This window comes from Morone saxatilis, unplaced genomic scaffold (genome assembly GCF_004916995.1).
Source record: "Morone saxatilis isolate NCDOM2014 unplaced genomic scaffold, NCSU_SB_2.0 Contig16, whole genome shotgun sequence".
NCBI lineage: Eukaryota > Metazoa > Chordata > Actinopteri > Moronidae > Morone > Morone saxatilis.
The window spans coordinates 8,424,346-8,448,924 of record NW_023339718.1 but is presented as its reverse complement, the minus strand read 5'-3'; the positions used below and the strand labels follow the sequence as shown (position 1 = coordinate 8,448,924).

General features: G+C 38.7%; 2 protein-coding genes across 2 annotated transcripts; both read right to left on the bottom strand.

Annotated features, from left to right (window-relative positions):
* Positions 1-412: 412 nt before the first annotated feature.
* got1l1 (glutamic-oxaloacetic transaminase 1 like 1) lies at positions 413-8,380 on the bottom strand. The gene is made up of 8 exons (XM_035657770.1): positions 7,301-8,380; positions 6,086-6,267; positions 5,690-5,813; positions 3,785-4,002; positions 3,519-3,669; positions 2,908-3,073; positions 2,539-2,681; positions 413-2,122 (listed from the first exon to the last, which is right to left on the bottom strand). Exons 1-8 carry the CDS (start codon positions 7,527-7,529, stop codon positions 1,983-1,985), a joined length of 1,353 nt encoding a protein of 450 aa, XP_035513663.1. The 5' UTR covers positions 7,530-8,380; the 3' UTR covers positions 413-1,982.
* Positions 8,381-10,821: 2,441 nt separating this feature from the next.
* adrb3a (adrenoceptor beta 3a) lies at positions 10,822-20,757 on the bottom strand. Its single transcript, XM_035658787.1, has 2 exons — positions 18,912-20,757; positions 10,822-11,913 (listed from the first exon to the last, which is right to left on the bottom strand). The coding sequence occupies exons 1-2, from the start codon at positions 20,171-20,173 to the stop codon at positions 11,886-11,888; spliced, it is 1,290 nt and encodes a 429-aa protein (XP_035514680.1). The 5' UTR covers positions 20,174-20,757; the 3' UTR covers positions 10,822-11,885.
* Positions 20,758-24,579: the final 3,822 nt, after the last annotated feature.

The window sequence follows — 24,579 nt, the reverse complement described above, 5'->3', positions numbered from 1 at the left end:
ATCAAAAATGTTGTTTCGCTAATGTTATTACGACCACAGAGGACAATAGAGGAGAGGATTACTCATTGATGTTTCTCAGATGAACAATCATTTGCTGTAAAATACATTCACATCAGTTGGAAATGTTTTAGTGGAGAGGAAATTTTACTTAAAACGATATTTGGACCATGTGACAGTAAAACCCCCAAATAATCCAATACAAACTCTTTTCAGAATAAAGGTCAACGTGTGGGAAGCACCAAATCTCTTAAACCTGCAGCATCTGGATATTATTAAGTAAAATGATTTAAATACATATAACGTATGTTTGCGCAAGAATGCGTCAGACTCAAAAGAAGCACAGACGTTGTGACAACGTTTAAAGTCAAGCTTGTTTATTCAGCAAACACATGAATTATAAATGCAGCTGAGATCTTCTGCGTACATAGTTTTCAATAGAGAGATTTATGTTTCTGACTGATGTTTACAGACACTGAAAGGAATCCTTGAAGCAAGAAAGAGAGCACCCTTTTGCTTTGGATGCAGTAAGCAATATATGGCGGCTTGTCTAAGGCTGATCCCTCTAAGGGTTACCCTTGGACCATTAAGCTCTTGATTCACCTTGTTTTAAAGAGTGCTGGTGAGTCTGGTCATCACTTACTGTACAGAACATGTTGTTACTAACAAAGCACAGTATATAGCCACTAAAAGATGCTATACCTTTTTTTGATTTTACAAAATTCCATCTAGAGCAATTCACTCAACTCAGATTAACTTAAAGTTACTCACACCCATTCATGACATTAGCCTCACATTTATGTCTACTACATATGGAAAATAAAAGTTCGACATCATATATATATATATCTTATTTGTTTAATCACTACAAAACCTGAAGCTTAAAAAAAACAAAACAATTTGTGGCTTGTCACTGTGTCACACACATAACCAAATCTGATGTTGATTTTGAGCTTCTGGGGGTCATTTTAGATGGGTTTTGTTATATTTGGACAGAGCTAAGCTAATGAGTTAATCTAACGAGCTGCTGGCTTTAGTCTTATAGACTTATTTCCTGGTTCTGGCAGACTACAACAAATAAACACCAATACAATATCATGTATAAATATAAAATATACAGTTTATCCTGTAAGCCTTTAAGTGACTGGCAGTGTTTTACAGCAGATAAAGGAACAAAACTGTAACAAAAGAATCTACTACACTCGTATTGTTTTACTTGATATAGCCAGTGGTGGAAAATAAGAAAATACATTTACATTTCTATCCTAAGTACAATTTTCCGGTACTTTACTTGAAAAGTTAAATTTTCTGCTACTTTACTGTAATTCTATACAAAATATATTCAACAAATAAATTATGATGTATTATTATAGGCTAAGACAATACTTTATTCATATTCAGAAGCTATCCAGCTGTACATAAATTAATTAAATGTATCCCCACCTTTACCAGCTGCAACATTAAAGCAATGCGTACATTAATCACCATCAATAATCATAATCCAATAATATGATATACATTATTCTAAAATGGGCCATTCTGCATATCGAGACTTTTTATTATGAAAATGTAACTGTATTTTAATGCTAATATTGTTTTCTGAATCAACACTTTTACTTGTACTGTGGTATTGCTACTTTTACTAAGTAAAATATCTGAGTACTTCTTTCATCACTCTATATATACCACACACAGGACACCTGAACTCATTTCATACTCATGTCTTCTCAATTGAAGGGTCATAACAGTCTGGTCTGTGTTACAATTACTAATATTTGGACCTCTGTCAAGAAAAGTCAGCAGCAATTCAAAAAGCAATCCTATAATTCCATACATATTTTCTGTATGATTAACAGCATTTACTGTGCAATAGCTGGAGCTGAAACACTAATGATGAACTTGAAATTGAGACTTTCAACTAATGAAAAGTTCAGTCAGGCTGAAAAGCCACTAGGACACTGATGTAATGATCAAAAGCCACATGGTCAGAGTGAAGTGGTCAGAGCCAGATGGATAGACTCGGTTATATAGTCCAAGTTACCACCGTTGATTGCACTGACATTTAGACAGCCACCGGGGAGCAGGTACACGTGTCTCCTGTTCGACAGAAATTCTACCTGCTGACCTAAAGTAGACAAAAAAGAGAGTATTTAAACAAAATCTTGATCTGGAAAAACATTCTGGCAGTCCATGTAAATAAATGTATTAAACATTAACAGTCATTTCCATTGTTAAATAATCAAATTAAAAAAAACATTCCCTGCAAATCCTTTAAATGACTGCTGCATATGTGCAATAACTGCATATTATATTCAAACAGAGCCAAGATGTCAGGCCTTGGTTGAAAGCAATTCATCTATAACAATGTACTGTAAGCTGCATTTATCTACTTCAAAGGATTATACAAAAGAGCAAAGAAAAGAGAGAGCTGAGAAAATGAATACCAGACAGTGTTTTGTTTTGTGCAGTGAATAATTTTCTTTATATTTGAAAAATAACTCTATAAAAGTCCAATTATGGCAGCAACTATTTAGTACTCACCATTCAAGCCTGTACAACAGAAGAGTCCACCTTGTTGAGTCAGGTGATCCCAGCAGCCTGGAGTTCCCAAAAGTCTCAGCCTTTCTCTCAAAATGTCTCTGATCAGCATACATCTCTCCACAATGCACTTTACTTCTCTCTGCCTGGGAAAGACAAGGGACAACATTTAGGAAATAATATCTATTATTATATAATTCAATATCAGCAAAAAATCAAGGGTGCATTGTGGAAATTAAGATTTTGTCACTAGTGCCGTTAAATGCTTAGGACGCTGCCAGGTAAACATCACTACGGACATCTACAGATACAGTAGCAACGTGGCCGTCCAAACAAACACCAGATTATTCATTCCAGTGGAACGTGACTCACCATTCAACAAGATGGGCTGGGTTACTGAGCACTGAGGCAACAACATGTGCTCCTCCGACAGATGGCTGGGCCCACAGGGATCGGACTATTTTGTCAGCTTTAGACTGCAAAGATAACCGGTGGGAGTTCTGCTTCAAAACGCACAAGAGATGTCCGACAGCCTCACCTGGCGAGAGAGAGGAAGAAGATGAGTCTGATGTAAAGAAACACCATGTTCTCACTCTCTCTTAAGTTTTTGGTATTGAAAATAAAATCGAAGAGGGACACTTTGGAATTGGAAAATAAAATTCGCCACCCAGTTCTGGGCAAGAATATTCACCAGGTCATACAGAAACAAGACACAGGCTGATCTGCCTCACAATGAGTTACCTGCTAATAGAAAGCTCAGGAGAAAGAGAGTAAAATTGGAGGGCAACACAAAGCGTGACTGGGACTGCCTAAACACTATGAGTGTATTTCCTGGCGAACAATAGGTAAGACATGAATACATATGCTCTTGTCTGTTTTCATTTGCACTACGAGCTCATTTTTGACACGTGGAGTCCCTTGGCCATAGGAGTGACACACATAAATCCATGGAATGAGAGATATTCTAAACATCACTTTCTCACCATATAGTCCAAAGCAGTGGGAGAACGACTGAGCACAGAGGAGTTCCATCCCCTGTGATGCACAGTATTGTACAGGCCAGGCATCCCGCTCTAAATCTCCATTGCAGAGTGCCTGGGCAGGCAGCAAGAGGAAAGGAAAAAGCCTACGCCTCTGTTGAAACAGTGCCAGAACAGCAAATGATGATCTAAGTAGGAGTGAAGAACTACTTGTCTGATAGAAGATCATTTTAGCCTCTGCTTAGAGCTTAAATGTACACGTCAGTTACCATGACGAGTTGTGTAATCACAGCCCATTGATTCTGAGAGAGGTCTGCTCCAGTTGGGTAGTGGGCAGATGCTGAGAGAACAACAACACTTCGCTCCGGAGCCCTGTCCAGATCCTCCAGAAGCTTCTCCAAACAAACACCCCGCTGCTTGTCATCCCAGTAATAATACTCACGGATATCTTGGATCCCTGCTGCCTGGAAGATACCAGCCAATGAGTCTGCAGGGAAGATCAGGACAAAACATTAGATACCAGCAGCAGTACAAACTCCACAAGGTGAATCCTGCTGTAAGCCCCAGGATGTAATTACAGTGTGGAACCACCGCTGTGAGTGTGAATACTATTTTGTTTGGAAATAATTGAACTTTCCAACCTTCTGACCTCTAGTCTTGGCTAGATTTTAGTAGTATTTTTGCAGTTTTCCACTCCTGTCTCTATCACAACCTGTATATTTTCAATGATCATAATATAAATTTGAAAATGAATACTTCACACCACATGCACATCTTATCTGTACATTTTCAAGCAATGCACATAACACATTTCTCAGCCCTTACTTCTGTGCGGCACTTCAATTTAATATGTCAAGGTGCAAGACACATTAAAATCTCCAACTCCCAATAAATCCTGTGTAAAGCAGTGACTATACTGAAAGGTGTAAAATCCTCTCAATAAATGTCTGACATGTTTGCCTCCATATGATCGACCACATGTTCACATTTTGTTTTCACTGTAAGGTCAACTTCTTTCCCTCAGAAATCTTCTTATGTGTGTGTCACAGTAACTTATGTTGATATACATGAATCAGGCGACCACTTTGTGGGGTTTGCCATTACTGCGGTGGCAAGTTGTTGTGTCGGCTGAGTGACAACATGGGTAATTGGATTGACAACGTTAGGCCGTGGCCCCCCGTTACTGATGAGGGTACCTTATATGGATGGGATTCTTAGCGTTATTCAAATTTTACATATTAGAAATTTTGTTAAGACAATAGCCAGAAATAAAGAATGGAGAAATAGCATAATCATAGCATAAGCAATCAATAGTTGCATTTAGTTGCCACAGACGAGTTACATTAAGAAAAAATTAATAAACACTAATTTGTGTTTTTTCAGAGGACGCCATGCTCCTCTGCACACCCCAGGGAATCTATGGTAAGTGACAGGGCCACTCTTCATGAAGTAAAGGCTTGTGTGTTTCACATTTATTTATTTATTTTTTGCCTCTACTGTTGGAGCAGAAGATAACTGCACAGGTTCTTTCTGATTTCATAGACATCGTTGTTAAAAGTAACATACATAGGAAGTAAAGGTAAAAATAAACTAATTGTGCATTCAAATGCACGTACTGTATATTGTAGGGAGACGCCTCAGCAGTAATGCCGACTTATTTACCTCTGGTACTTTCATTGTTTACCAATCATTTAACATGGTATTTGTGGTGTACATGTGAGTCATCCTCTAGTCTTATTAATGACATGATGGGAGTAAATCAGTAGCGCATACAGTTGCAATCACCACAGTACAGAGTGGGGATGTAACAATACACTCAACTCACGATTCAATACAATTCACAATATGATTTTCTCAGAATTGTTTTGACAAAATGAGATTAAAAAAGGTTATTTCTCAGACAAAAATCTACCAAATATATTTTCTCTTTATTTCTGAGGTAGTTTATAAACTGTGAAAAAACACCTTCTCTTTTCAAAAGGGAAACTGAAGTCTTTGCACCTTGATACCACGATTCATTTTTCATCTCACCGATTTGAATCTTGTTTTGTGATATATCTTTACAAAGTACAGCGTGTAACTTATGTTTTAAGAGCCTAATCTAACTGAATCTATACAACACACTTGTGGTTGTATCTTTAAATTCCGTTCAGAGGAAGTGAGCTTTTATTTACCATCACAAGGGGAAGAAAGGTAGACGGGCCCGCACCAAGCATCACTGGCATCATACCAGTGTTTCAAGAGTTCTGCCCCAAGACGAACAGCAGCAGTAAAACCGGGAGTCTGGACACCTAATACCTGCAACAAAGGTCAGAGTCTTATTATCAATATGTCTAATGCTAAAACACTTAGGTGATTATCTATTGATTTTTTCTGAAGTACAGGCTGGATGTAAATCTATACCAAAATAATTAGAGGTTTCTGCACAGGGCCACCAGGTAATGACGGTGCTGATTGATTGGATGGTTAGGTACTGGCTACTGCTTCATCTCTGTGTGCTTGTTGCTGTGAAAACAGAGGTGTATATAGGCTAGAATCAGTTACGGTATTTATGTCTGTGCTGTGATTACCCGGTTCTCCATTACAGCCCGAGAGCTCTTCCCCAAAGCAACATCTGTGGCTTGCTGGCTGAATTCTGCCAAACCAAAACAAGGTGGATACTCCGGAAGAAGAGTGGTATCAGCGCTTAGCTGTTGCTTTATTTTTCCAACAAGACGCAGTTCAAAGGTCTTCCCTTCCTCGCTGTAATACTCTGCGAAAGACAGAGGTTAACAAATCCATCATCCAACAAAACACTGTATCAAACTGCAAAAAACCCCTGAGAATATCAAAGTAAACTGGAAAGGAAAAGAACGGTAATTGAGTCCACCCAAAAATAGAATTAATATACTATAAACTATTTCTTAAATAACTGCAAATACACCACTAGATGCCACTAAATCCTACACACTGAAATATTAATTAATTAAAGTGATTTGTAGTTATTATGTCACAGAAACAAGCAAGCCAACTATCAGGTAAAACGTTTAAACCGATGTGGTAATGCTTTAAGGAATATGCTTAAGAAGTGGTCTTAGTAGATAGTTTTTTGCGCTGGATGTCAGGGTAAAGATTTAAAAAAAAAAGTTGTACCATTAAGAAGATAATAAATTAGGTAATTAAGGCTAACCCTTATCTGACCGTGAGAGGGTTTCTGAATGCCCCTCACTTTGTCCCTGTTATGCACAAACCAACGACGCAAATCCTGGAGCTGGAACTACTTTATTATGACAGAACTAAATACTACCTGTATTTATTGATTTTACTGTAATTCTGGTTCACTGTGAGCTCTCCATTAAGATATTAAGGAGTAATATCTTATTCAAAATGTCTCTGAGTCAGTAATTAAATCGAATAATTCAATTGTTCAAATTCAATGTAAATGGACTACGGGGGCCATCTATTCAATTATGCTGACAGAAAGCTGATGGGGCCTCACATAGGCAACGTCTTACTCATGTACAAGTTACATGGTTGAGGCAAGCACACCATTTTCATGCTATATTACAGATTTTTAAAGGCCTGCGGTGAATGCCATCTCAAAGAATGTGTTTTTGACTAACATTACACAACATTATGTCTGAGTAAGATCAGCTGTCTAACATTAGAAAACAGAGCGTACATTCATAATTAATTGAATTAATTAATGCAAATGGGGAGCGGGGGAAACCCGTACTGCTCTGCTCTGGTTTCCGGGTTGAAACTCTAGAGAACCGGGATAGATAAACGCAGATGACCGGACTCACCTCTCCCTGCCAGGTAAACCTTCCTGACGTCAATGTCTCTCTTGAAGGCAGACAATAGCCTTGTTTCAGGTCTCACTGCTGCGGTCAAAGTGTCGGTGAGCACGGAGAGACTACCTCCTGGGTCTCCATTTTTGTTGACCCCTCTTTCATCAAGTCTGCTGCCAGGTCGGCTCATCTTGAACCCAGCCAGGCAAATCAGCCCGCTAGCCGCGAGCCTTTTGTTTAGCATCTGTTGCCAGGGCTACGGCACGTATTCGGATACTGTCACCCCGGCAACGGTGATGGATGAGTTTGTCACCAGCTAATTTGTGGCCCTGGTGAGTTTACTTTTGCCGTCGCAGTGTGCTATCATTCAAATAGGCTAGCCTGTCTGGAAAATGAAAGGATCAGTTTTTGGTGAAGACGAGACAAGAGCCAAGTGTATTTTTTTTCAGCATGTAACGCTGACAACAAGTCAGTTCAAAGAGGAGCCTCTGCTGCTCATTAAGGTTTGTTTTGGTGGGTTTTTCTGAAGGCTGTAGCCTCCTTAAATTAATTAAGTCACAATGGCTTCGACAGGGAGTCAAGAGGCAGCATTTAATTGTAGTGTTGCGGGTTCACACAGTCTGTGTAGAACCAGTATGAGCTGCACATATTTTGCTGTGGGTTTCTTGCTTTCATGGCTTCCACTGAGCCACGTTTGTACAGAACAGATATTTTTTTAAACCATGGCTTTTTAGCTTTTTATCTCTCGATCTGTAATCTGAATTCGCTTCTGTCTAAGTGGTGGGAGAGTGGTACTCCGTATGTGCCTGTACCAGTGAAGAAACGACACTGAGCTTCCCCACAGTGCACTTCGAGTTATAACAAAGTATGTCTGATGCACACGCACTGTAGTGTGCTTGTGGATCTATTGAAAGAGAGCTTTTTCTTCTGGGCCGAAAGCTGAAGAGTAGTCATTTAATGGGGATAAAGGATACGCAGGGAATTGAGAAGTACAAAATCTTGCAGCCTTTTTATGGAAGAGAAAATCACTCACTGTATGAAGCTGGTAATCACAAATAACTGCACTAGATGGCAGTAGATAGCCAAACCAGGCAGTTAGTCTTGTCAATTAGCTCCCAAGGAGCAATTTCAAAAAGAGTAGCTAATTGAAGAGACACACTCAGCCTCAGTCTGCCTCATCCACTGTACTCTGTGTTATGTCTCTGAATACATGACAGCTTACAGAGAATCAGCTACTTTAGCAGCAGCATCATGATGTGTGTCAGTGGATTGTGAGGCAACAAACAGGGAGAGATACATCCTTTCCCAAAATGTAATGCATGCCTTGTGTTCAGCTGTCAGCAGAGTGAATCGTATCGTTCCCCTTTCTGTGATATCTTTCCTTTGTTAAATGCCAGTACGTGATGGCGAGAGTGGAGAAAAGAGACTTTCATTTCATCCTGATGGACTGACAGCAAAATATTTACCTTTGACTTTGTCAATTGCTGTGCTTGTTTTCCTCCCATCAAACCACATTGTTACTGCAGATGAAATATCTGTGGTATGCTATCTGTTTGCACAGTTGTCTGTGACAGTAATATACAGTCTAACAACAAAATGGACCCAGAAACACAGGTACAAAGGTAGCAGCAGAAATTCCTATAATGAAGCCATACGACTCCGAGCTTGTGGTCATTTGAGAAAAATACATCTCTGGATTTCTATATCTACTATACTGTCATATAATGATGTTACTATTAATGTGAGTAGTAAGAAAGAGGGTGCCATGGCAGAGGTTTAAAGCTGGACTCACTGGTATGTGCCTCAGTCATGCTACCATGTTACCAGCATGAATCTACGATACTTTATCTAATTAAGGGGCTGTTGACTCAATTGAATTTAAGGGCTCCTAACTGGTGAGCTCTGGAGTCTAAATTTGGCGTCAAAGGACTTTTTTTTTGCCTGAAATGCCGCTCTGTGTTCTGAAAATATCTGTCTGTCCTGAAGAAATCTGTGCTGCAACACTGGCTGGGGACAAGTTGTTGGCACAGGCACACAAAGTTAAAGTCAAGTGATTTGCATGTGCAATCAAGAGAAGAGAGAGAAAGGGAAAAAAAATGCTGCACACTTCAAAGCACGATTAAAAACATTTAATCAAACACCAGTGTTTGATCAGTGGGCCTTTGTCATGATTAATAGAAAACACTGCAAACACATCCATTCAAACTGATTCCAGTAACACAACATGGCATGTAATTAGTATTCAGTCATTTGGAGTTGACAGTTTTCCTATGTGGAAGAGCTGCTCCTTCAACAAAGCAAGTTTATGGTCTAAATGTGTAGTATTTTACATATTTTTATGATGGTCCTATAATGGTGAATATCATTTGTATATGATGTATCACTTTTTGTTTCCTGTATTAATATCTTAATCTTACTTGTGGGGGCTTATATTTTCTTTTAAAAAACGAGAAGTTCAAAATTGATTTCAATCTAATCCTGCTCATGGAAAACATTGTAACAGGAATCAGCTGATAAGAATGTGGCTTAACTCTCAGACAGGATAATTGTTTCCACTCCGAGTTGTTGTGGCATTTTGCTGGATGATATTTCAGTAGTCACAGAGCCCTTTCTGGCAGAGTTAATGCTGGTCACAGTTTGTTTTAAAATGTCACTGGTTATGCTCTTTATTCATTTATTAACGTCCCAAATCTTGTAAATTCCTCCCATAACATGACGCCTGCTCAAACAGTAGCAGAGCAAGAGATGACAGTGGTGTCGGTGGGCGCAGGATTACTTAAAGTAAAAGATAAAATAAGAAAGTTGTTTAGAATTGTCTGTTGAGCTCACATCAACAGTAGTTTTACACTGATCGCGGAGTAATGGTTCCCTTCACAAGAAGATAAAGATGAGAAGATGATTAGAGAAGTTATACAAAATAACAGTTATACAGTTTCTTTTGTTTGGACTTTTGTCAACATTTCTCTTTTTCTTTGATATATTGAAAACTTCCTACCGCTTTAGGCCTCTAAAATTGCTTAAAATGAAACAAACTGAGAATGAAAAATAAGTCTTTATTCAAACTGATCACAACTGATGAAGTCATAACCTGTGACAAGAGGTCACAAGTAGACAAGTTTGGAAACCACTGTTGTAGAAGGTGATAATGCTATAATAAATGAATATGGTGGATGGAGGCGGATAAAGGCCATTTTTATTGCAGTTGGTACAAAGAAAGGTCCCTGAATGTATAGCATTGACATTTATTATTTTGAAAATCATCTATCTGGATTAATGTGCCCATTGTTTTAGGCTGCGTTCTGACTGCAGGCCAAAGTGAAACCAAATCTGATTCCTTGCAATGTGATGTGTCCTCAATGTCAACAGTCATATCAGAATTCATGTGACTTTTTTCATTCATCATGCGGGTCGCTTCAGGACTGTGACCTGTCCATGCTGGAATCTGATGTGGATCACATTTACATTACATTTTTTACATGATTTACCAAATTCCCATAGTTGTGGGTTTGCACACAGAGCACACGTGACCAATGTTACACAGTTTTATAATATTTTATTTCTCAATGCAACAGATGCTTTTGTGTCATCAATAATGCAAAGATGTCCTGATATAAAAAAAAATGAATGAGATTTTGCCTCTAACTCATTCATTAATTTGTTATATGGGATGCCTTGTTGTTGTTTCCTCCATCAAGATAATTATTTTTTCTATAGTTGGACATTTCAGACATTTCAGTTGTCATTGAGCTTATAACATGGCTGCTTACCAAGGACGGAAAATAGGGCAGGAGTTTACCAATACCATGGGTTACCTGCAGTTTATAATACTGTACCTTGCACAATGGTTTAAACTGACGGTTAACTGTTGACAGGAATGATGTTTGAGGTGTCCTGAACATTTTCAATACCTCTGGTATAACTTAACACAGACAAGCGAATTCAAGCAAGATAAATATTGTGCGGATACAGGCTCAAAAGAGAAAGATTAAGACTGCAATCAGACACCAATTGAATATTTGAATGCACAGCCCTTTGGTTCAGCTGATATTACACTGATGAGTTTGTGCCATGAAAATGTATGTTTCTTAACTGGACAGTGAAGACAGCCTTGCCAATTATGACCTTGTTTTAAGTTAGACAACTAATTTTGCTACAGCTTCAGTGTATCATAAATAGATAACTTACCAGATAATATATTGTACAAAATTAGTTTATGATGTAATTCTTGAACCCACAGGCCACATACACTGTGTCCAAAGGTTTTGCTGGAATGCATTTAAAACTTGCAGTTATTAAGTATTGTCTTTTGCAAACGGTATTTAGATGACACTAGGAGGCTCAACTTTGGTGTCACCTAATGTCTGTGAAGTGCTGAGTTGCAGCGGTCCATCTCTTGTCCACAGAGACAACCACGATGTTCCTGTCTAGACCAAATCAGCTGTTTTTCGGCAGTCAATCCAGTCATCCGTTTCATTCAGCTGGGTTTATCCTGCTGGTTGTCCTTTCGTTTGTCCTCACTGCAGTTTGGGCTCAGCCTTTATGGGAGTCACAGTATCGACTGGAGAACATAGTTTGCTTCAGCAGCTTGACATCTTACAGTTCATCCCTGCTTTTCCTCCAATGTGAAGCTGAAAAGAGATGGATATATTAGCATGTGGTGTTTCCATTGAAATAAATGCCCCTGCTACAACAGACATGAATGTGTTTTAAAAGTGGTAGAGAGATTAGGTGATTTCACATTGGGACTAATGTCATTGTAATTGGTGTGGAATTCTGTTTTGTAAGTGTGCTATTTAGTCTCTATTAGTCTCTAAATGTTAAGTTAAAAGGCAGAAATTACCCAGAATGACAAGATCCAACATTAAGTATGCGAGTAAGTATGTCACTTGCATTTGCTTTTTTCATCCCATAAATTCGTTAAATTCTTAACACATGGTCTAATTGAACTGAACTGAAAAGTACCAGACACTGAGGCCAGTTAGCTATCTCATTATATCTTTGACTTGGTGTGCTGCTCTATGACATGTGAACAAATGTGTTTTTTTCTGTGTTACTGGAGGAGTTGTTGGTCTGTGCCGGTCACACCCTGCATAGCATTTCAGTTTCTATCAGATAAGAAATCTCCAAGACAACAACGACGGTTTGTTGTCTTGCAGGTTATTTATAAGTATGTTGCAGTTAGAAAAAACAGCATTGATATCATCTCTGCACCTGTTCCCTTTCATTTCCTTTTCTCTTTTTTTTGCTAATTACGGAAAGCTGTTGCAAATTTGCCATCATCTCTTTATCCTTTGTGAAACTCCTGTGAAACCTTCTCCCCAACAAGACAGGAATTCTGATGCTATCGCGTCCACTGTACATGTCTCCACAGGATGACATAAATTACCTGGAACTGTAAGCTTCATAGAAAAGTGAATGCATACGGGCAAAAAAATATGCAGGGAACAATTAACAGTGTGGCCTCATCCCAGTTTAAACTGATGCATTTGGATGATTTAATGGGAAAAGACTCCAGGAATAATATTATGTTATACATTCTGTTGAATCTCACATTCACACACGCGTTGTTGGATTATTTTAAATCACAAACCACAGACATAGCTTGCACATATTCTGTAGTCTCCATTCACGTTAAAGAAGCTAAGCTCATCAAGGTTAAAGGAAAATTCATCCATCATCTGTGACATGTGTATTTTCTGTCTTGAGATGTACCTGTTGAAGGGGTATGTAATTAGAAATCATTTAGCCTAGTTAACATGATTTTTAATACATATATGTGTGTGTGGGTCTGTGTGTGTATGTGTGTGTGTGTGTGTGTGTGTGTACATTCAGAAAAACAATGTTTGCAATGAATCCTTAATGAAAGTTATAATGTTCAGTTTTAGTTGAAAGTGATAGAGATGTTGCATTAACTTGGGAAGCTGTACCCCATGGGTAAAATACCTATTAAGAATACCTCTCCAATGCAATACAATTCAACAACACCACTACTATACAACTATAGCTGATATAAAGTCATTTTGTCATTAAAATGCATTAGTTTTAGCTCGTTGTACCTAACAAACTGAGTGTAGAACCAGCGACAAGATTCAGCTACTGATGATTTTCCTCATGAATAGGTTTATAAAGTAGGGCAAGGCTTTAAACTAATTTATTCAGTTACCAACAGAGTAAATATTTTAACAATCTTAAATTAACTTAACACAAGTTTCAATAAATAAATACCCCTGAATAACTTAATATAATTAAACTAAGAACAGCTGACTGCAACTTAACTGTAACTGTAAGTCTTATTGACAAACATATAAAAAGTATAACAAAGTGACTGTCATGTTGATGTATTAAAAAATTGTTAAAGTTCCATGTATCATTATGTAGATTTTAGATCTTAATGTAAAACTCTATTTCAAATTTTCTAAAAGTTAAACTACAAGTGAGTCATACAGCAAGTCAGTGTTTAGAAAATGACTAAGCAAAAAATGCCAGATTTATCAAATGCCTTCAACACAGTAAATGTTATCAAACATGAATATTTTTATTTAACTGGTTCTAACTATCCATAAATATAATTACTGTTATACACAGTCTTGTTACTAAAGGTTTAAGACATGCAGTAGTTGATTGTGGGTATACAGCAGAAAGTAAATACAGTTACGGTTTATTACTTTTTTATCTGTCCAAACCTAAACAATTTAGAGTTAAACCGCTCTCAAGTGTTAGCTCAACTCTCGGATGCCTTCATTTATAGAGCGTGATGCAGTGTGATTGGTTCGGATATCAGCCAGGCTTGAAAGGGAGTGTTGGAGGTTTCCCACAGGTCACTACCACCATGTTTTGCTTTATCCTGCTCCTTGTTTCATGCTCTCTTGGGCCTGATCTCACTCTAAGCTAACTAAATGCACATTATGGAAGTTGATGTGTGTAGCTGGGTTAGCATGCTGCAGAGAAAAGCTCAGAATTACAGGGTTCACAGCACAGGAAAAAAAGCATTAGTGCACACCGCCCTCACCTAGAATGCCATCAAAACATCAGGTTGCCCTAATGTACGCCTAATGATATGCTCACTGCAGTGCCTTAACTTATTACACCAGCACTTGCTTTGAAATCACATGGAGCTGTAACCTGCCACACATTTGTAGCTTTGTCAATCACAGGCTGGGCAGCAAATTTCTGTCACCAATACTAACTCCTGTTAAACACACAACTTACCCTGCACAGTACACAATACATTAGAAATATTTGTTTACACATTTCTTAAATTGTCTTCCATATTTACTGCACGCTATATTTTTACACAAAGTGTCCATTAATACAGCACTGCGCTCTGGGAGGATACAGCATGCATGTGTGGGAAATAATCATAATTACAATTATATCAACATATTTAGCCGGCATAATGATACAGTTTGTTCCAGTAACACACAGTTACTTATAAACCTGAAATGCCAGTATTATAAACACAATGTCCTTTTAGATTTGTCCTCATGAGTTGTCGTCTAATATGTCTGAAATATTTACACGATCATTTGGAGTAATGAGCCACGTATTTATAAGTAAGTATTTATACTGGTTATGACACTCTCCGTAATCTCTCTGTGCTTGGTGTAATGTGTCTGGTTATTTGTGCTTTTTTTAGCTCACCACAGTTGAAAGTTAACAAGGTGAGAATAAGAACATATATCCAAATATATTCCGTATTTGTTTTTTTATGCACCTGTGTCGCTCGTTGTGACCCATAAGGAGTTGTTTAAGAGCTAAATCTGAACAGCTCGCCCTCTGTGATTTCTAGTCCCTGTGCCATTAGTGTCTGCTTTTCACATGATATCTTATTCTTGTTTATCCTCCATTACTTTTTCTGAGATGGAAAATAATTTAGTGTGCATTCGATGACCATGCAGGATATCTTTTTTCAGCTTTTAGACCTGTTTTCTCAGTTACTCAGCAACAGGTTGACAAGTCGTTTCCTCATGTGTCTCTTGATACTTTAATTGTGATGCAGCAGCACAGCTGTAGCACACAACATGTTTCCTGTAGCATGAGCTCCATAATGATGATTATTGTTCAGTGCTCTCACATGCCTATATGATTTCTGTGCTGTACCTCTGCTGGAATATTAAGTCCCGTATCTGTGCTCAATAGGAGAGCCCTGGTGATGTTCACTGCGCCACATTCACGCTGCAATTTAGTCCACAACCTAGTTGGCTGCTTCTCCATGAAATAAAATGTTCCACTCTCTGTTAGCTTAATTTTGGTGTTCTCAATCATGGATAAACTGTGCTAACAAACTCACTCTGCTCATAACACACTAAAATGCCTTTTAAAAACATGAAGATTTTGTCCTAAATACCTCTGATACACATATTAGGACTAATGCAGTAGCAGCCGGTCTCACTTTAGAGCAACATGACTGGCAAAAACAAAGGAAGACACAGCTGAACCCAAAGTCATTCTGTGAAAAAAATGTCTGCACAACTCATTTGCCTTCACTTCCACTGACCAAAAACGTCTAAGTTTATGATCATTAAAGATTAATTAAAAATTCTGTCAGGCAGAGAATGAAATATTGCACTTCATATAACCTGGTGCATACGTGACAGAAGCTGAAGGCTGCTGTGGATGTTGATAAGGGCAGCAGTGATATGCCTCCATGTATTTCCATGAAAACAAAATATTGATAATGCCCAGTCTGTGCAGTGCAGCCACTCTTCCCTAGTAACCATTCATGCCAGTGGTTGTACCTCTCTTTTTTATCAGCCCTGGGATACACCAGCTCCTGACTTAACTAAACCTACAGTTGCATGTTGTCCCAGGGTTTAAATAAAATGTGCTCCTCAATTGCTCTTTTGTGTTGCTAGTAGATATAGAAAGTTGACTGAGGAGTGCATGATCTCCAGCAGATGCCTAGCATGGCATTATTGGCAATAACTAACCACTTCAGAGGCCCAGACTCTACCTGGAACCGTTTGTCATATTCCTTCATTAAACCTGTCTTCGAGCCTTGGCCCCACCAGAGTCATTCTTGAACGGCTGGTCTCACTTAGGTTTGTAATCCTGCTCAAAGCGCAGGGTGAGTCCGCTGAGCCTTCCCCTTGGGGTGATTTACTACAGAACACACCAAGCTCCTTTTAAGGAAGACTTTTATATCCTTCTAAATGTCTGCCGGTTTACTGCCCCATTGATTATGCCTGTAAAATTCCACTGAGAGGAACAGAGAAGAGAAAATGATATATAGTGTGCAAAGTAAATATTTAAAATGAAACATAAAACTGGGTTACTCATGAGAATGGCGAAGGCTATGGTGTAAGTGAGAGTTGTGTCAAATGAAATTGAATTATGAGTTGTGAATTTAAATTTTATGTTCTAGAAATGAACAACTCATTTTGCATATGTATGTGCTTGACTGAAATTAAATGTATCGATTTTAATCAGAAACTCATGCAAACAAGATACAATTTAAATTTGTGACAGCACAACAGCCCTTAAAACCTTCCATTATGACACATGATTGATTAAATATGAATTATTATGATAAGTTGTTACATTTTCAACAATCATACTTATTAGTGAAACTATATTCTTTATCATATTTGGCTTTTTAACCTGTACTGCTGTAATACTGTGGATCTGATGTAACAGACAGAAAGCTTTCTAGGAATTGAATTTCAAATCTTATTTTTATTTCTGAAGACAATAATTACAAAATGTATTTATTGGAATTTATTGAATTGAACTCACTTCAAAACAAAATGCCTCAAGTGAGTCAAATTCAGAAATTTACAGCAAATATTTTAAGTTAATTATGTAAGTTGCAAAATTCTTAAACCAGAGATAGCCAGAATTTTACTTAATAGATATACTTTCTAGAAACAACCAATTATGCTAATAACTCATAATTGTGTAATATATATCTTCCTGTATTCTGCGACAGGCCTGCTGTCAGCATATAGTGGTGTCTTAGAAAAATAATGAATCAAATATTGAGCTGTCCAACCCCAGTTAACTTGTGTTAACAAGAGTGTTCTCATTGGCTGCCAGTCTTGTAAACAGCCTCTCCAGTTATGGGGGAAGTCTTGTGCATAAGCGATAAAGATTTATCTGCTGCAGGGTGTGTTGGGCAGGGCCCACTGAGGCCCACTGACAGGCACAGAGACACACTAATATTCAGAGAATATATCTGTCCTCAAACGTGCCAAGTGGTTCTCCGAATCAGCCTTTTACATATTACCCAGTGGTTTTACAGAGTCATGTGTCATCTTTATCAATATGAGACACCATTTTTAGATACATGATAATGAAATTGACCAAAAAAATCTGCATTTACAGTACGGAGGTTTCTATAAAAAACTAAATGAATGATATTATTAACTACTGTGCTAAAAACGTACACCACCCTAAACTGTGGACATCGGCTAGTTATTTTTACTGCATTAACAATAGCTGGATTCAAAGATTGATTACAGGTAACATAGTGCAGTAAGCGATACAGGCACAGTCCTCAAACGTTTATTGAATCGTGCATAAAAATCTGAATATTGTGTTTCATTTTTAGTTTTGTAATATTGTATCTCCCCAACAGCAGCCAATGCTTGAGAAATGATTTATTTTTCTGCACTGTTCCACAGAATCTATTTTACTCCTGTACAGCAGCACACTGATGTATTAGAACATGTCCAAATATGGATTTCTACTTTTAGTGGGCAGTAAAACAACGGTTTTCTATCAAACTCAAAATTTCCAAAAATTGATGTACAGTCCTTGGACATATACAGTATGCATAATACCAAGAGGATGTGTTTAAACCTTTACAAGTCAATAACGGATTAAAAGAATGGATTATAATTAGTTTGACATCCCATAAATATCAGACTGGTTTAAATTACCCTGAAAATGAAAATGTCTTTGAGATAAAGATGTTAGTGTTCAGTCAAGACATGACATATAAATAACACTTTCTATGACCTTTTGTTTTGGATTATTTTGTTGGCACCTATTAATTGTCAAACTAAAAAGAGTGCACATGCGTAGGCGTGTTTTTTACCATCATCATTGTGCAATACTTTGTTAATCTGCAGCAGGATGTTCAAAAGCGGTAAGTCATGTAAATTGTTTGATTCTCCGTGACATTGATTCTACTCTGTAAGCCTTCACACTTCTGCTTCACTGGGCGAATGATCTGCTCACATGATAGACCACTGATGTAACACGTAGGTCTATTGAATTAATGGAAAAACGTAATTAAAAGGACAAAGACTAATAAGACGAATAAGAAATCTAAGATTTCAAACTAGAGGCCACGGGACTCCCTGATATACAGTACCTCACTGTCCTCTCAGTTTCATAGAGATTTGTTTAAAAGTTTCTCTCCGATAAAATGCACTGAAATTTCATAATGTAATATTATAAAATGTATTTGTTTAAATAGCCTATTAAAAGGATGCTGTTGTGTTCAGGTGTCCACTAGCTGTCAAAATCATTCACTTAATAGTCTTTAAATAGGGTTTCACTGTTTGTGCTTGGGAAGGTGGAGGTTTTTATGTGTTTGTAGGAAGTGGACATTTTTTAAAACATTAATTATATTTCTAAAAATGACTGTGAAGGTAAAATAAGATAAAACAAAATAACTTACTATTGGGTTTCTGGTTCTGATAAGTCACTGAACTGAGTGCTGCCATTTAACTGCAGAGTACCAGGGGAAGCCTCCTCACTTTTGTTGCTTCCCTGAGTACTGGCCAGACTGCCCTCAGTCCTACCGGTTGAAGACCATAGAAAGCAGGAGCAGCGAGTCCGCAGCTCTTTATACACTGTATTGAGCCACAGGGCGGACAGCCACGGACAGCCCAGCAGGTTCTTGAATGCTGTACGAAACTCTGGACTCCTGCAGTAGATGATAGGATTGAGGCCGGAGTTGATGTAACCCAGCCAGTTTAACAGTCGGAAGGTCCTCTCTGAGGGAACGCCTCTGTTAAAAGCGTTGATGATGTTGGCGACGAAAAACGGCAGCCAGCATACAGTGAAGGTCCCCATGATGATGCCCAAAGTCTTGAGGGCCTTGTGCTCTTTGACGAGAATTAGCCGTGACGGTCTTCGCTTGGCGCTTTTTCTCCGCACTGCGCTGTTGCAGCTGCTGGAGCCTGCACACACCGATGGCATGATATTGTTGATGTGGGAAGCAACTTGCATCTGCCCTGTTGGATACTCATTCTGGAAACGCATGCGATTCTTATCTATGAGCTGGACTTGCCGTGTGGCTATTAGAAAAACTTTTGCATACACAAATATCATTATGAGCAGTGGAATGTAAAAAGACACTATAGAGGATATAATAGCAAAGGCCCTGTTGGTCACAAAGTCACAGCATGCAGGGTCTTCGTAGCACTTCTTTGCTGTGGGATCATCATCACGCCAAAGCCCTTTCATAATTGGTACAAAGGAAATTAAGGAGGACACAACCCACACTAAACAAACTATTACTCTGGCACGCCACTTATTGAGTAGAACCTTATATCTGAGTGGTCTTGTGATGGCTATATACCGATCCACTGCTATGACACAGAGTGTTTCGATGCTCGCTGTCACACACAGCACATCTACAGAAGTCCAGAAATCACAGAATGTGTCACTGAGCAGCCATTTACCCGTCACCACAATAGTGGCCCCCAGTGGTACCACAAGGACCCCCATGATGAGGTCCGCACAACCCAGGGACATGATGAAAATGTTTGTCGTCGTCTGTAGCTGCGAAGTACGAGCCACAGCGATGATGACCAGCAGGTTTCCCACCACTATGATCAGTATGATGATGACCAGTATGACGAGGCTCCAGGGTCCAGCTGCATAGTTGTGTCCTGTGAGGTTGGTCCCATTTGAAGTGCTCAGGTTGCCATCCATAATTCACTGGATCAACGCGGTCACAAGAAGCTGGAGATGTGTTTCTCACGTCAAAGTTAACAAAACTAACGAGTCTGCACTTACAAGCATTATAAATCTGCTCAGAATAAAAAGCTGATGAAATTGTCCTCACTAAATAGTAGTTGTTCTTTAATTTGTGGTCACTGCTTACATGTCACACCTTGGGAGTCTTGTATGGCTGGTGTTCAACAGGCAGTAGTGGCTTTCCATGTTTCCAAAGACGTGAATGTTTGTGGAAGTTCTTCTGGTGTAGTCAACAGCAACATGTTTTCAAAAAAGATGAAAAACTGTCCAAACAATATTAGTTCACGGAGTTGCAGCACTTTCATGAATCCAGGAAACATTAACATTAAGTGAAAAAAAGTTTTTGAGAAGAAAGCCCAGCCTTGTCCATTTAAATCCGTCCACTGGGATTAGAGTAGTTTGCTGTGTTTTTCGCTGAATCTTGCATGAGCCACAATGCCCCAGTTAGGCTGTTGGAGATCAAGCAACAGTGACGCTGATGCTGGAACCACCAGAGTGCACCAGAGTGGCTGTCCACTCTTTCTTTTGCTCTCTCTCTCTCTCTCAGTGCAGGTTGCCCAAGATTGTATTGGCTCTAATCACACCCTGGCTGAAGGCAGAGGGGAGGAGTTGAAAAGTGTGCCTGTGCGCTGAAGCCATACAGGGATCAGTACCCTAATAGAGCCACACACATACGACAGTCATACCCACACACAGACACACATGTATAACTATACGCAAAGAACTAATCCTTAATTTTAGTGTGTAAAATCCATGTAATATATGTTAAAATGTCGCATTAAGACTGCAAGCTTATCTATGTGACACACACATTGTTTACTTGTAAGGTTAAAAGTATGTGATGACCATTTATTCTTTTATGTCACTGATGTTGTGTTGAATGTAGCAGCTACACTAAGCTTGTTAACCCATTAACTGTATCGGTCTCCTGACTGTGTCAACAATGTGACAGGCTTTTCCACTGCTGGCTTCTGTTCTTATTGTCAAATGATGCTGGCTTATGTCAAACACACACTTCCAAGGCTCGACAACCTTTTTTGTCATTCATTTGATCACCGGCTTTGCAGTAAACCCATAAATGTTGGATGATTTTGGCTAGTTTAGCTGTTTAATTGTGATTATAGTTCATTATCTCTACTTTAATAGTTACAGCTCTAAAGGTCTAAAAGGTTTATTTGTAATGCAGTTTGTGGTCAACTTTGCAGACCACAAGGCACGAGGCACCCCCAACTGTAGAGAACAGGAAATAAGTGCCCTCCGTTTGACTCAAAGCAGTAAAAGAAAATAATAGATCGCTATCTCGCTGTTACTCAAGCCGGTGCACTGAAGAAGAACAATCAAGCAAATGCCTTCTTTGCGATTTACTTCAGATATCCAGCGCTCTGCTGCGGAGCTGAGCTCTCTTGTCACCGAGCAGTTCCTTCTTTGGTCTGATCAGCTCTACAACTGCAGCTGTGATTGCTCTGTGGTTATTCCCACTTTGCATTTTACCTTTACTAAATGAGAAGTTATTTTGCATAGTTAGTTGTTGGCAGTTATTTCTTTTAAGATGATTTTCACCTGATTGACCCGATGAAAACAACAAGGTCGCTCAAGAATTATTAGCAAAATTTGCTGCTCAACAACTTTACTGTTCTGGTTCAGTCTCATTGCTCTCAAGCATTGTTTTCAACTGCAGCAGATAGTTGTTTTCAGCGAAAAAGCTCTTGAAAAAGCCACTGTACACCATCTGCTCAGCACCAAATGGCAGACAGACACAATTTACTATGATTAGCTGTCAACACTTAGCAGCTAAAGAGCCAGATATTTTCCTCAGGAGACCAACAAGAGAACTAAAAGAGAGTGAATATGTTTATCTGTAACTGCTAGATGAGTAAATAGCAACTGTTTAATACATCAACTTGATGATGTGAGATGATCAATTTTTTTCAACTTTTCACTGCCCCCCAGTGGCAGAAAAATAAAAGTCATTGCAGGTTTAACGTGTTCACATATAATGTGAACGCCAAGGTTTCTGCCAGCACATTGTTTTTTCATCTGAGTTACAATGCTAACTTAATACACATTTTAAAGCTACAAGTATGTAGACTATGTAGCAATATGATGCGATTGATACCACTCTGTTAAGAGTCCAGAGATGGTTAGCTTAGTTTAGAATAAAGAAACCTGGCTCTGTCCAAAGCCAACAAAATCTGACGACCAGTACCTCTAAAACAACAAGTTGTCATTTTTACTCTTTGTTTTTTGTATGGACTAAACAAACAAGATATAACGTGTTAATTTCGAAGTGCTGGAAGGGGATTTTCTTACCTAAGTACAGTTTCCCCGTTTGCAGTCTTTATGCTAAGTTAAGCTAACCAGCTTACTCTTTAACATAGTGGCATAAGAGTGTTATTAGTCATCTCATTTAACTCTGTAGGAAACAACCATATTTCCCACAACTATTCAACAAGGGCTTTCAAAGTGATTTGTACTTTAAATATAGCATCATATTTGGGTTAATGTATTGTGAGAGACACACTGAACATTTCCCATACTAGAGGTTCTTACTTTGTTGAACATTGAGTTGAAAGCTGTTTTTATTTGTTGCCAATAAAAGTCACACTAAAAAAAAATGTCTAGAGAGAAAATCTAATAAATGTTTAATCAAATTGTGTTGTAGCCGTATTGCATGCTTTTCTCTGCTATCATATACACAATGCCTTCCCTTTTTGCCCCATTTCAGTTTAAAGGTTTTTTTTTAGTCTGGGTCACTTCGTCACTCATCTGACAGGAAGTTGTGGAGTGCACTCACAAAAGGGAAAAGCGGGCAAAAGCAAAACACTGGCGCATTTTTAAACTTGATGAACAAGAGGCCCCATCTGACGGCATTTCTGTACATGAAGGTCTCCGCTGTGGAGCTGACAGCTTGACAGCTACTCATTTGTCTTTGCGTGAGAAGATGCCATTCGTGGATCTGGACCTGGTCCTGGTCTAGTCAAGCATGGCAGCTGGCACAAGCTTAGTTGTTGATAATGGAATCAGCCGTGACAGCTTTCTCACCATAACATAAGTAGCCCGGCGATGGTACTGTGCATGCAGTGATTTGTATTGCATATGTCATTTGCAGGAATAACTTTTTACATTCACTTTGCACAGCTGACAAGACTAAAAGAAAAAAGTTGTTGATGAGGGTGATAGTTTGTGATTTTTCTCACATGTGATGTACTGTGCCCAATAAGACCAAATGTGTGATCTGTAAAGCATCAACGTCAAGTGTTCATTCATGTGCAAATCTGTGCACTTGACCTGCAGTAGTATGTCACTAACATTTATGCAACACCTTTACCTGGTCCCTGCTTTGTGTGAAATGAGTTATAACTCTGCAGATATATTTGACAGCAACCGCATACTTCCTCGAATAAAATTGGATTTACAGTGTGCAGAACAGTCCAGGATTTGCTAGGTTCACAATGGCAGGCTGTAAATCGTCAGAGCAGTCATAAGCCTTTTTTTTACACTCATTCCCCGCATATAGTGTGTGCCCTGGGAATGTTTTCCTCTTCTCCATGGAAACCTTAAAGATCATGTGTTCCAATCAGCTTTTATTAAAAAAATACTTCTGGTATTTCTCTGTTAAGACTAACAGCATATAGAGAATGCCTGATCCGTGACAGACATCTGGACTTCACAAGCTTACATTTCAATTCACGACGCAATCCATCTGGTCAGTGCCAACACTCCCATGCTTGGAAAAGTCCACACAGTCACTCTCCCACTCATTGCCAATGAAGAAATTTGCCAGAGGGTGCAGATCTTGCCGACATTGGAGCTCATATTCAGCAGGACTGATCGTAGATCGTTTGTTGAACATGAAATTTGGATATTTTGAAGTGCCAAACATTGCTTTTCCCAGAGGAGACAAGAGAGACATTTAATGTCTTCATCCTGTCAAACAAAAGTAGAACAGGAGCTGGTGGTATGAGTGTAGATACACAATACAAAAGGCTACACTTTTAATCTGATTGCACATTTCATGTTTACGATCCTACATGTTTAAGGACTGTGATCGAAATCCAGATTAAATCACGCTGTAATTTTAGTTGGAATTGTTTTCACACCACACCTTCACCGCAGTTTGGACTGTTGTACATCAGATATGTTTACGAATGCCTCCTGTGAGTTTGTCTGGTTGCTTTTTTTTCTTTTGCACAGGAAACTCTACATTACACTAATCATGACTGGAAGGCAGAGGAAGTGCAAAAGAAAACGTCAGACCCTAGAACACTAATGATGGCCCAGCTTTATCTTGTATCGTGTGTATAATAATATGCAAAACATGTATTGCAACATACATCAAGAATCTGGATAAAATTCATCAC

Excerpts from the sequence above, each read along its gene's own strand:
- adrb3a (XM_035658787.1), bottom strand. The coding sequence starts at position 20,173 with ATGGATGGCAACCTGAGCACTTCAAATGGGACCAACCTCACAGGACAC. Across the intron at positions 11,914-18,911 it reads TCAGAACCAGAAACCCAATA|CTTCACATTGGAGGAAAAGC; the intron begins GTAAGTTATTTT and ends ATCTCTTTTCAG.
- got1l1 (XM_035657770.1), bottom strand. The coding sequence starts at position 7,529 with ATGCTAAACAAAAGGCTCGCGGCTAGCGGGCTGATTTGCCTGGCTGGG. Across the intron at positions 3,670-3,784 it reads TGATTACACAACTCGTCATG|AGGCGTAGGCTTTTTCCTTT; the intron begins GTAACTGACGTG and ends CTGTTTCAACAG. Across the intron at positions 2,682-2,907 it reads CCAGCCCATCTTGTTGAATG|GCAGAGAGAAGTAAAGTGCA; the intron begins GTGAGTCACGTT and ends TGTCTTTCCCAG.